Source organism: Neomonachus schauinslandi, chromosome 4 (genome assembly GCF_002201575.2).
Source record: "Neomonachus schauinslandi chromosome 4, ASM220157v2, whole genome shotgun sequence".
In the NCBI taxonomy this organism is placed as follows: Eukaryota; Metazoa; Chordata; class Mammalia; order Carnivora; family Phocidae; genus Neomonachus; species Neomonachus schauinslandi.
The window spans coordinates 10861994-10873968 of record NC_058406.1 but is presented as its reverse complement, the minus strand read 5'-3'; the positions used below and the strand labels follow the sequence as shown (position 1 = coordinate 10873968).

General features: G+C 45.7%; 1 protein-coding gene across 1 annotated transcript in view; it reads right to left on the bottom strand.

Annotated features, from left to right (window-relative positions):
• Positions 1-11629: 11629 nt before the first annotated feature.
• The window catches only part of FHAD1 (forkhead associated phosphopeptide binding domain 1), a 120980-nt gene continuing 120634 nt past the window's right edge, over positions 11630-11975 (bottom strand). The window contains exon 33 of the mRNA XM_044913813.1: positions 11630-11746. Within this exon, the coding sequence (XP_044769748.1) occupies positions 11630-11746 (117 nt within the window). The remainder of the gene's footprint in view (positions 11747-11975) is intronic.

Genomic DNA, 11975 nt, shown 5'->3' with positions numbered 1-11975 from the left:
CTGTGGGGGAGGGGAGAGCTGGTTAATAATACAGATTCCCAGGCCCCAGTCCAGACCGATCTCTGCATGGGCCTCAGAAACCTGCATTTTAACAAGCGCCCAGGGGAGTTCTGCTCACTGAAGTTTGAGTCTCTAATCTAGAAGGAGGACTGTGCTTTGTGCTTATTCTCTAAAACGTTAGGACAATGCTGAGGATCCCTATGCAGAAACTGCTCTCACCAGTTCTTGCAGAGAAAAGATGGATGCAGGGCTTACAAACCCTTGGTCTGGAGGCAGAGAGCACTTGAGAATGTAAAGCCAGCAAGCTGCAACAGACTGATTTTCTAGAATGGGATCCTCATTAGTATTTGTCCGTTTGCCATAGTTCAGGAATATTGCTAAATTAATTTAAAAGGTATTTAAAAAAGAACAAAATTAAGAAAAACACTTTAAGGTTCAGAAAATATGTTTTCATTAACTTATTTTTGAGAGTGTTTTTGAGTCTAATAAAGGTGCTCGGCTTAAATGACATGATTTTGTTTCTTTAAAGCTCAGAATTAAGTTTCTGTTGGTCTTGGGCAGTTTGCTTCAGCTACTTGCAAAAGGCAAGTTTCTGTATCACCCATATGCGGCCTTGAAGGACCCAGTAGAAGTAAAATCATCCGTTTTTTATTGAATGCAAAAGACTAGGGATGGGGTGTAAATTGAAACTTTAAAAAATTCTGTCTGGGGGCACCTGGGTGGCTCAGTCGGTTGGGCGTCTGCCTTCGGCTCAGGTCATGATCCCAGGGTCCTGGGATCGAGCCCCGCGTCAGGCTCCCTGCTCAGTGGAGAGTCTGCTTCTCCCTCTCCCTCTGCCTGCCTCTCTGACTACTTGTGCTCTCTATCTCTGCCAAATAAATAAATAAAAATCTTAAAAAAAAAAATTCTGTCTGCAGGGGTGCCTGGGTGGCTCAGTTGGTTAGTTCCCCACTCTTGATTTCAGCTCAGGTCATGATCTCAGGGTTGTGGGATTGAGCCCTGCATCTAGCTCCACGCTGAGCGCAGAGTCTGCTTGTCCCTCTCCCTCTGCTCCTCGCCCTGCTTGTGAGCTCGCTTGCGCTCTCTCTCTCAAATAAATAAATAAAATCTTTAAAAAAATTCTGTCTGCGGATGATCTGGGCTGCCAGATTCTTGGCCTTCCTCACAAAGCAGCTGATTCCTTTTAAAGATCTGGTGAACCTCAACCTGCCCCAACCTATGATTTATAATGTGTCTGCATGAAATAGGGCTGCCTTCATTATATGTTTTGCATCTCCTTGATGTGGGAGCAAACCTTTAAAGTAATGAGATTATGTGGGAGTTTGCCTTCTTAAAAAACAACTTTACATATATGTGAAAACCAGATATGATTTTGGTTTGCATTATTCAGGTGGGCTGTGTGTATCAAACTCCCTGGTTACTTACCCTTTTGGCTTGTGTGGACACAACCTTCGGGAGGCTGGGCAGGCTCCATGATGCAGTTGGGGAATTCTTGTTCATTACCTATTGCATCTTTTTTTTTTTTAAGATTTATTTTATTAGAGACAGCACAAGCAGGGGAGAGGCAGAGGGAGAGGGAGAAGCAGGCTCCCTGTTGAGCAGGGAGCCCTACATGGGACTCGATCCCAGGACCCCGGGATCATGACCTGAGCTGAAGACAGATGCTTAAGGTAGACGCTTAACTGACTGAGCCACCTAGGCACCCCGCCTCTTGTGTCTTCTAGAAGGGGAGTGGATCGCCCAGGCCTTGCTGCTGTTATACTTGGGCAGAGCTCAGGAAATGCTGCCCACATGGGTGAGCCCTTTTAACACCCCTTGGGGTGATTTTCTCTCAGGTTCTCAGGGTTTTAGACAGGATGAGAGCTCATGATGCTCAGTTCTCTGCCTCATTTCTGGGCCCTGCCTGTAGGCACAGCTGTTGCTCTGCTAAGCCCTGATGCATGCCAGGGGCTATACTTTACTTGAACTTGTTCCTTCTGGGGCCGCTGGACTTGAGGAAATGCACCTATTCAGAAATGAAAGAAGTAGTGGAGGCGGAGAGGCGGGGACGCCCATGAGCACAGATTGTGCCTGTTCATTAGGGAGGATCATTTCTGAATGACCCTGAGTGCTGTGCCCCAAGCATGGATTTGGGCAGAAAGAAACGATCTGGACTGGTTACACATTACAGCATTTGGTCATGTGGAAAGAATGATCTTCAGGAAAAATCACACCCTCCGCAAAGGATTTTTACAGAGGCCGGGTGAGCCGGAGCCAATCCTGACAATATTCCAGTGGCAAGGGAGCGAGGCTGACTTAGTCACCATTGACATGTTTCTCTTCTTCCTCCCACATAGACTTGTGTAACTATCTTTCGGGGAGGGGCACAGTAATATTCAGAAAAACAACAGCACTTTGAAGAAGAGGGGGGAGAAATGGGGAGGGGTTGGGAGGAGCTCTTGGGTTTTGGGGGCTGTATGGAGTGGACAATGAGGGGCATTCCAGAGCCTTGCAGAACTGGGTGGTCCCTGAAGCCTGAGATGCTGGGAAGGGATTAGGGAGGCTGTCAGAGATAAAGTTGGCTCATAAACTGCAGCACTCACTTAGCACTTTATAAATACCAGCTTACTAATTAATCATCACAAATGTTCCAAAGGCACCAGGAAACCCTTGATGGATTGAAAAAGATACACAGAGGTCAAGGTTCAGGGACAGCCCAAATACTCACTTGAGTCATTTGGAGGAGTGAGGGCAGGGGATGGGGTCACAGCCTGGTTGGTCTCAGGGGCTTTCTTGCCTCCTATAAAGTCTGGAAGCTGTATACAGGATACATGGTGGGGCAGGGGTGGGGGGCCGTTTGAAGCAGGTGCTCCGGGGGCTGCTCAAGCACGACAGGGGCATTGGGCACCAACTGTAGGTAGACTCATTTGCAGGTCATTAAGACCTAACCTGTCTATTGTAGAGCTCTCTTTTTGTGGTTATCTTGGATGCGATCAATCTACTTGAAAACCAAGATCGTCTTTCAGATTAGTTGCATGTGCCCAGCTGGGCAGGCTGGAAAAAAAAAAGCTGAGCGGGTTTTCTGCTTCTGTGAAATCCCTAGGCATTTCAGTGTCCAAGTTTAACACCTAACAGGCCTCAGTGTTAGCCCTATTTTAAACCCTCAAAGTGTGTGTGTGTGTATGTGTGTGTGTACGTTGTGGCTTAAACCCCAGCAAAGCTGCATGCCCAGTGCCTTCCTGAGCCCCTCCCAAAGATGGTAATCATATGGGCTGCTGATTTCAACTTTCGTCCTACTCTGTGAAAGCAGTATCAATCTACATCCAGGCAATCAAGACATATTTATCAAGTATTTTGGGCATTGGGCTCTGGTCCTAGAAGTCTTCTGGTCATGGGCACAGTGTGGAGGGGTGGGGAGAGCAGTACTAGCTAGTTTGAAGAGTGAGATTTGCTGGACCCGCATGCTGGGGGACAGAGAGGGCATGGCTGTTACAGCTGGACTGCAGCACTTACTACAAGTGCTGGGACTCAGCGCTTATTACAACCCATAGTGAAGCTCTTCATAAAATATCTGACACCCTTTCCCCCCCTCCCCACTCCTGAGACAACTTCCTGGAGGAAGGGACCTGTCTTTCTGGGTCCACTTTGGCTCTTCAGTGCCCAGCGTGGTGCCTGGTCCAAGGTACTGCTGGAGGAATCATTATTGAATGAATGCATGATGGTTTGCTCTGTCCAAGGGCTCGGGATGGACTAGGTATTTTCTCAGTGTCCCCCCTAGAGCATCCGGTGGCCCATTTTTAGCTCTCAAGGTCACTGCCAAGAAAGAGAAGCTGCTAAAATGACACCTCTTTGCACCCACATGACTCAACACAAAACTTAACAGGAGCTCTTAAAAGACAGGCTTCTCAAGTGTCCGTCCCCTACTCCTCTGAGGACAGTGTCAGCGGCATCAGATAGGGAGTGGGGCCGGGTGACCTGCTGGTCCTTGGGCATCAATGTGGCTCGGAGGTCATTTAGCAGTTCTCTGCTCAGCAGACAAGGTGGAAGAAACAAATCGGAAGGGACCGATCAACACTGCGTGTGACACCCGAGGATTTGGGAAACTGGGAAGGGAAATTGTAAAGTTAGCACCGTGCAGAGGTAGGCAACGTCAATTCAAAGAGAGAGCACAGTACCTAGGCCAGGGACACCTGACCTAAGGTATTAACTAAAAGAAGCAGGTGACTCTTTCAGGAGGGGGCCAGTAAACCCAGATGCCTGGAGGAAGGGGTGTGTCCTGAAGATGTGGTTCTTTCAAGTTCGGTCCTGCAGAAGGCGGGCCTTCCAGCCTCACTGGCGAAACTCCTTTCTGTCCAGATGCAGGGTTCCAACGGTGAGACGTGGTGTGGGTTTCGGGGTTAGGAACTGGGTTTGAAAATCCCAGTGGGGTGACCTTGGGTAAGTTACTTTACCCTTCTGGCCTCCCTTGCATTGTCTGTAGAATGGCAATAACTATCTCCTCCCAGAGCTCTTGAGAGGAGTAAATGAGAAAATTTGTGTAAAGTGTTCAGTGTAGTGTGTGGTGCATCGTGAAAGCTCAAAATGCTCTCCGTGATGGAGATGATGATAGTCTGACTTCCTGGGACACGTGGCAAGCAATAGCTGTGAAGATATTAATAATCTAGTCTGGGTGAAAGTTTAACACAGGGATTGGCAAATCTGGCCCACTGACTTTTTCCTTAAAGGTTTTATTTATTTATTTATTTATTTATTTATTTATTTATTTATTTATGAGAGAGAGAGAGAGAGAGAGAGAGTGCAGGTGGGAGGGGCAGAGGGAGAGGGAGAGGGACAAGTAGACTCCACGCTTAGGACGGAGCCCCACACAGGGCTTGAACTCATGACCCTGAGATCATGACCTGAGCCCAAATCAATAGCCGGACGTTTAACTTACTGAGTCACCCAGGAGTCCCACCACCAACTATTTTTATAAATAAAGTTTTATTAGGAAACAGCCATGCTCATTTGTTTAGATATCATGCTGCAATGGGGCAGAGTTGAGTAATGGCGACGGGGATCCCATGGTCCCTGAAGTGAATGGCCCTTTCTAAGAAAACGGTTCTTACTGTCTGGCCCTTTACAGAAAAAGCTTGCCAATCCTATCCTCATTGAGTCGTAAATAACCAGCTGGCTTCTGGAATTCTTGAGGAAAGTGATATAGTAGAGCAGTTAAGAGTAAGAAGTCTGAGTTCTGACACTCTTGCTCTTAGGCAAGTTCCTTACCTACTCATCGCTTTCACAGGTGAAACGGGAGTGATACACATGGTGAGGACGAAGTGGGATAAGGTCTGGACTGTGCTTAGCACAGTGAGTGTTTGATGGTTGGCAAGGACACTATAAAGAAGTTTGCTATTGTTAACTATTAAACTTCAGCCGTCAAGAGGGACAAAGAAACTCCCAGAAGAGGGTCACTGCTGCGTGCAGCTCTCTCTACAGAATGCCCAGCAGTAATCCCTTAGAAAGCCCAAAAAGAGGATGTGAGCATCAAAGGTGAGCTCTCCCACGCAACATACCCAGTGAATTAATGACCCCAGCTCCTTCCCAGGAAAGCAGCAGATTGGAACATGAAAGGGGAGCAAAGGTTAAGGCCATGAGGTCTAGCACAGTATCATTAGTCCCTGGCACATAGTAGGTATCCAGTATTTGTTGCCTGAATGAATGAAGGCTGGTTGTTTAACCATAAAAGTGATTTTTCAGTCAGAAAGAAAAATTAAGAAAACAACACATTTATAATTGCACCAAAAATAATAAAATACCTAGGAATACACTTAACCAAAGAAGTGAAAGACTTATATTCTGGAAACTATGAAACATTGAAGAAAGATATTGAAGATGACACAAAGATATTCCATGCTCACGGACGGGAAGACCACATATTGTTAAAATGTCCATGTTACCCAAAACAATCTACCGATTCAATGAAATCCCCGTCAAAATACCAACAGCATTTTTCACAAAGCTAGAACAAATAATACTAAAATTTTTATGGAACCACAAAAAACCCCAAAAAGCCAAAGCAATCTTAAGAAAAGCAAACCTAGAGGTATCACAATCCCAGATTTCACACTATATTACAAAGCTGTAGTAATCAAATCAGCATGGTACTGGCACAAAAAATAGACACACAAATCAACAGAACAGAATAGAGAGCCCAGAAATAAATCCATGATTAAATGGTCAATTAATCTATGTTAAAGGAGGCAAGAAGTACAATGGGAAAAAGACAGTCTCTTCAACAAATGGTGTTGGGAAAATCGGACAGCTACATGCAAAAGAATGAGACTGGACTACCTTTTAACACCCTACACATAAATAAACTCAAAGTGAATTAAAGATCTAAATGTGAGACCTGAAACCATAAAAATCCTAGAAGAGAGCACAGGCAGTAATCTCTCTGACATCAGCCATAGCAACATCTTTCTAGATCCATCTCCCGAGGCAAGGAAAACAGAAGCAAAAGTAAATTATTGGGACTACATCAAAATAAAAAGCTTCTTCACAGTGAAGGAAACAATCAACAAAACAAAAAAGCAACCTATTGAATGGGAGAAGATATTCGCAAATGACACATCATTTAAAGGGTGAGTATCCAAAATATATAAAGAACTTATACAACTCAACACCAAAATAAATAAATAAATAAATAAATAAATAAACAAACTATCTAATTAAAAAATGCAGAGAGAAAGAAAGAAACCCATATGATTTCATGCAGTAGTGAAACCTAAAAACAAACAAACGAATAAACAAACAAAAGCAGAATCAGACCTATAAACACAGAGAACAAGCTGATGATTGGCAGAGGGAAGGGGGTGGGGGGTTGGGCGAGATTGGGGTAGGGGAGTGAGAGATCCAGGCTTCCACTTATGGAATGGATAAGTCATGGGAGTAAAAAGCACAGCATAGGGAATACAGTCAATGATACTGTAATAGTGATGTATGGCGACAGAAGGTGGCTACACGTGCAGGGAACACAGCATAATGTATAGACTTGTCACATCACTATGTTGCACACCTGAAACTGGTCTAACATGATGTGCCAACTATACTAAAAAAAAAAAAAAAAGTGATTCATCAGCCATGAAGTGATTCATCAGGCACCTCTGATTTCTATGATGCTAAGACCACAGTCAGCCGGAAGATAAAATTTCTGCCTCTAATATCTTAGGGTCTTAGGAATGAAAGCCACATGCTACAGAGGAGAGGACACTCAAAACAGGGGGCCTTCGAGCGGTTCCTGCCACAGGATGCAGGCAGAGGCATTGTGGTGGGTTCCTGGGGAACAAAAGGTTTAAAAACAAAAGCAGGCACGTAAGGTCATGAATTGGCCCCAAATAACTTGGGACACTGAGCACACGGGTGCAAGCAGCACATCTTGATGGAAAAGAGGCCAAGTCTGCCCTCACCTGGCACCCCACCTCCTGCTTCAGGAGGTGCCTCAGCTCAAAGAGGAATTCATCAGCATTAGCAGGTTTTGGGTTTCCGCTCATCGTTAGGTGTATTGCTTTCATTCCTAAGACCCAGAAAAATTGGAAACCACTCCAACTTACCAGGAGCGCACTTTGGAATGCAGATCTGGAAGCTATTTTTTTCTGCAGGCACTCATGACTCTGGTTTTCACAACAGCAGGCATTGGAGGCTCTGCCAAGCTGCTAGAGAAGGGCATCTTATCTGCAAAGTCACGAATCCAAGAATCCAAATAAGCTACCTTTGGCAAGGGTGGAAGGAAGTTGTTTGTCTTAGCTTCTTGGGGGATTGGAAGATTGGGAAGCTTTGGGGACTGCGGGTACCTTGTTGTACCTTGATACCAACCCAGGGGACAGGCAGCTTCTCAGAACTACCAGTGGAGGCGGGGTCTTAGTAAAGGCCATCTTGGTCGCAAATAACAGAAAGTCAAACCAGTGGAAGCAAAAAGGGGGCATGTATGGGGAAGAAAAGCCAGTTCCTGACTATCCTGGCTCTTCAACTTTGCTTGTCCTTTGATTCTTTAAGCTTTCTCATTTCCTTTCAATAAACTCTCTTTCTGCTGAAGTGAGCCACAGGAGATTTCTGTTATTTGCAACCGAAGAATTTTGAGTGATACAAAGGGTCCTAGTGGAACCCAAGGGCGGGCACTGAAACTGGCCTTCCCAAAGAAAGAAACTAGGAACGAGAAAGTCTTCAGGAATCAAGGTAACTAATCCGTGTCACTTGGAATGCCTTCTGCTTCAAATAACAGAAAAGTGACCGTGGGTAGTTTGTAAAAATTTGGAGTCCTTCCCAAAATGACTCTGGCCATGTGATTTGCTTTGTTTGATGGGATATTAACAAACACAAGCAGAAAGACTTGGTAAGTATTTGTGTTTCGGGGCTTGTTCTCTCCTGCTGCTCTTGGGAACCTGGGCCCACCACCCTGTGAAAGAGCTTGGTCTAACCTGCTCCATGATGAGAAACCATGCCTTGCAGAGACAACTGTTGCAGCTGAGGCCTCTCTAGACCAGGATTTCTCATTCTTGGTACTACTGACATTTTGGATCACATACGTTTTTGTTGTGGGGAGCCTGTTCTGTGCACTCTAGTATCCTTGGCCTCTACCCACTAGATGATTGTAGCACCCCACCCCCCAAGTTGTGACAACCACAACTGTGGCCAGATATTGCCATGTGTCTTCGGGGAGGCAAAATTGTCCCTGGTGGAGAACCACTGCCTTGACCCAACTTGCCTACCAATGACCAGGCATGTAAATGAGGCCACCTTAAACCATCCAGACCCAGTCAAGCCAGCCCAGACCAATACAAGTGCCATGGAGTCATGGCTTGACCCATGGAGTCATGAGAAATAATAAATATTTGTCATTTTCCATCACTGAGTTTTGAATGCTTTGTTCTATAGCACAAACAGGTACACTTGGCTACAGTGGCTTAAACAGGGACTTTTACAAAGGTACAGAGGGAGGCATTTCAGGCATGGTGTAGAGCTCAGGGATGCCGCCAGGCACCCACCAGGCTTTGGAGGTGGGCTTCAGCCTCTTGCTTGGTGCCTGGTGATCCCCAAGATGATTGTTCCAGCTCCAAGCCTGAGCTCCAGGTGCAAAAAAGGAGACTAGGCAAAGGCATAAAGGGCAAAATACTTTCTCCTAGTGAAGACTTGCCTTCTTCTTCTTCTTCTTCAAGATTTTACTTAGTCATTTATTTGAGAGAGAGAGAGAAAGAGAGAGAGATTGAGAGTGCGAGTGGGGGGAAGAGCAGGGAGAAGGAGAGGGAGGGGGAAAGAATCTTAAGCAGACTCTGTGCTGAGCACCGTCCTGATCTCAGAACTCTGAGATCATGACCTGAGCTGAAACCAAGAGTGGAACACTTAATGCACTGAGCCACCCAGATGCCCCAAGACTTGCTTTCTATTACAGAAGGTAAGCTCTCCCCGGGGCCTTCACTTACATGTCATTGGCGGAAACTGAATAACATGGCCAGCTCTAGCTGCAGGGGAGGTGGGTAATCAAGGCGCTTGGGCACCAGCCCATACAGTAGAGGAAGGTGATGACTAAGGGGCTTGTAGTATTTGCTGCCTGTCTCTCTGGGAGTCCTGGTCTCTTGTCTTTCTTGTTGAGTATCTACCCCACCCTTCTCTTTCTGAAGACTGGCTTTTGTTTTTCCAAGCACACGTGGGGAAATGGCCACCCCAGCCCTGGAACCGCATCAAGACTCTCAGTTCCAGCACCACCAATGACCTGGGTGGCATCCCAGTGGCCAGCTTTCAAATGCCAAGGGCAAAGACGCTAATTAGCCCAGCTTGAGTTAGAAGAGGAAGCTGATTGGTCTGGTTTGGGTTGGGTATGTACCGTTCAGCCAATCAGGTTTGGCCAAGAGAGCAGCATGAGGTAGGGCAAACCTGATTGGTGGAGGGGGTGGTGGTGCATTCTCAGGGAAAAGGGGGCGTGGCTGAGGAGACACCGTCAAAATGATATACCTAGCTCGAGGAGCGGAGAGAAGAAATTGCCATCATGGGTTGTAAGATTGATAGGATAAAAATTGACACGTCCTTGGAAGATGTAAAATACAGTGGAGTCACACGGGCATTGTATTTGACTTTTGCAATTGCAAATAGACATGTTCGACCAACAAAAAACATCTTTTTGCACACGATTTGGCTTCTAAACATGAGCCAGCTACCTGAACAGCTGCCTAACTAAGTGATCTTTTCTGGTGCTGGAGAAAAACTTGCTGTTTTGGACTTTGGGGATATGATACAGTATAGGTAATACCATGATGTTCTTTATGGACATTTTCCAGGGTTTTCAAGAGTATTTTTAAGGTCAGGTAGTGCTCACTTTTCTCACTGACTTTAGATCCTAACCCTGTGTAAAATATACCTTCAATGGAATATCACACCAAGAACTTTTCCTATTTCCTTCTAGTTTTAAAGATTTTTTTCTTTTAAATTTATTTATTTGACCAAGAGAGACACAGTGAGAGAGGGAACACAAGCACGGGGAGTGGGAGAGGGAGAAACAGGTTCCCTGCTGAGCAGGGAGCCCGATGCGGGGTCCTGGTGATCCCCAGGACCCTGGGATCATGACCTGAGCCGAAGGCAGCCGCTTAACAACTGAGCCACCCAGGCGCCCCTCCTTCTAGTTTTAATCAGTATAAAGAATCCATTTGGTTTTAAGATAGCAAAATATTTTTATTGTGGCTTTTTAAAAATAAAAAAGAAACGATATTCATGACTTCTGGCTCTTCCTCTTATTTTGTTCGGCGGTCCTGGCCACACCAGAAAGGCAAGGGGACAGATGGACGAGGAGAGGGCAGAACATGGGAGCAAGAAGAATGAGGGTCTCTACAAACACGGTGATAAAGGGGTGTGTCCACCTGGGCAGTGTGTGCTCTTCCGGGACCGGGTACTAGGGTCTGTCCTCCTCAGGAGGCTGGCACCGGAACCCCTCAAGCAGCCGAATGGGCAGGATGGGATGGGAGTCAGAAACTGGGTTCTGGACCCAACTTTTGAATTTAGTAGCTGCATGATTTTAGACAGGCAATTTAACCTCTTTGGGCCTTATCTTCTTCATCTGTAAAATGGGGATCAGAATACTACTTACTTCCCAGGGTTTGGGGGAGGATTAGGTGAGAAGCATTTTGAAAACTGCAGAGTGCCACATAAATGTCAGTCATTATGACAGAAGCGATAAGACGACTAGGCATGCTAAATTTATTATAATAAACTTAGACATAAATGTGCTCTACCATGGCCTCAGCCTCAGCCCCGAGGTTGCCATTCTGTCCTGTAGCCCCAGTACACATCTTGGGTTTTGCCAGTGGTGGGTCTCTTGCAGTTCCACGCAGGTGGATGTGTGGGTATGCCACAGCTCAGATGTGGCGCCACGTAATTGTATCTACCAAGCCTAGGAGCCTGGGCTTGAAACTTACATCCTTTGTATGTATACATCTGTAAGTAATTCTAAAAAGAACCTCCATCCCTGCATGCTCCATAATGCAGCATTGTGCAAACACCAGTCTAGGAAGCAACATACTAGGGTAACAACCTTTAAAGTCCTATAAAAGCGTCTTAGTATTTTGACACACAAGAGTCACCCACGTGACTCACGGAGGATCACGCAAGGCCCGACGGTATGACATTTCTAGCTCCTGTCACCAGGCTTAGAAAACAGAAGGCTCTGGCTGGATTTGCTGGATGTGTCTTTCTTCAGCGTCTCCCTTTCTTGGTCCATCTTTGGGGCGGCTTTTCTGGATCCAACCTTCAATGAGCAAGAAAAAACAAATGCACAAACTCTATAATTGTGGCAAGATCCCAAAATGTTCCACTCAAATGATTTTTTTTTACTCAAGATAAAATGTTTGTTGTAAAAAAAATTATATATATATATATAATTATAGAGAGAGAGGAGGAGGGAGGGAGAGAAAGAGAGAGGGATGCGTAAGAAGAAGCTAAAATGATCCACAATTATCCCGCTACCCAAAGGTAAG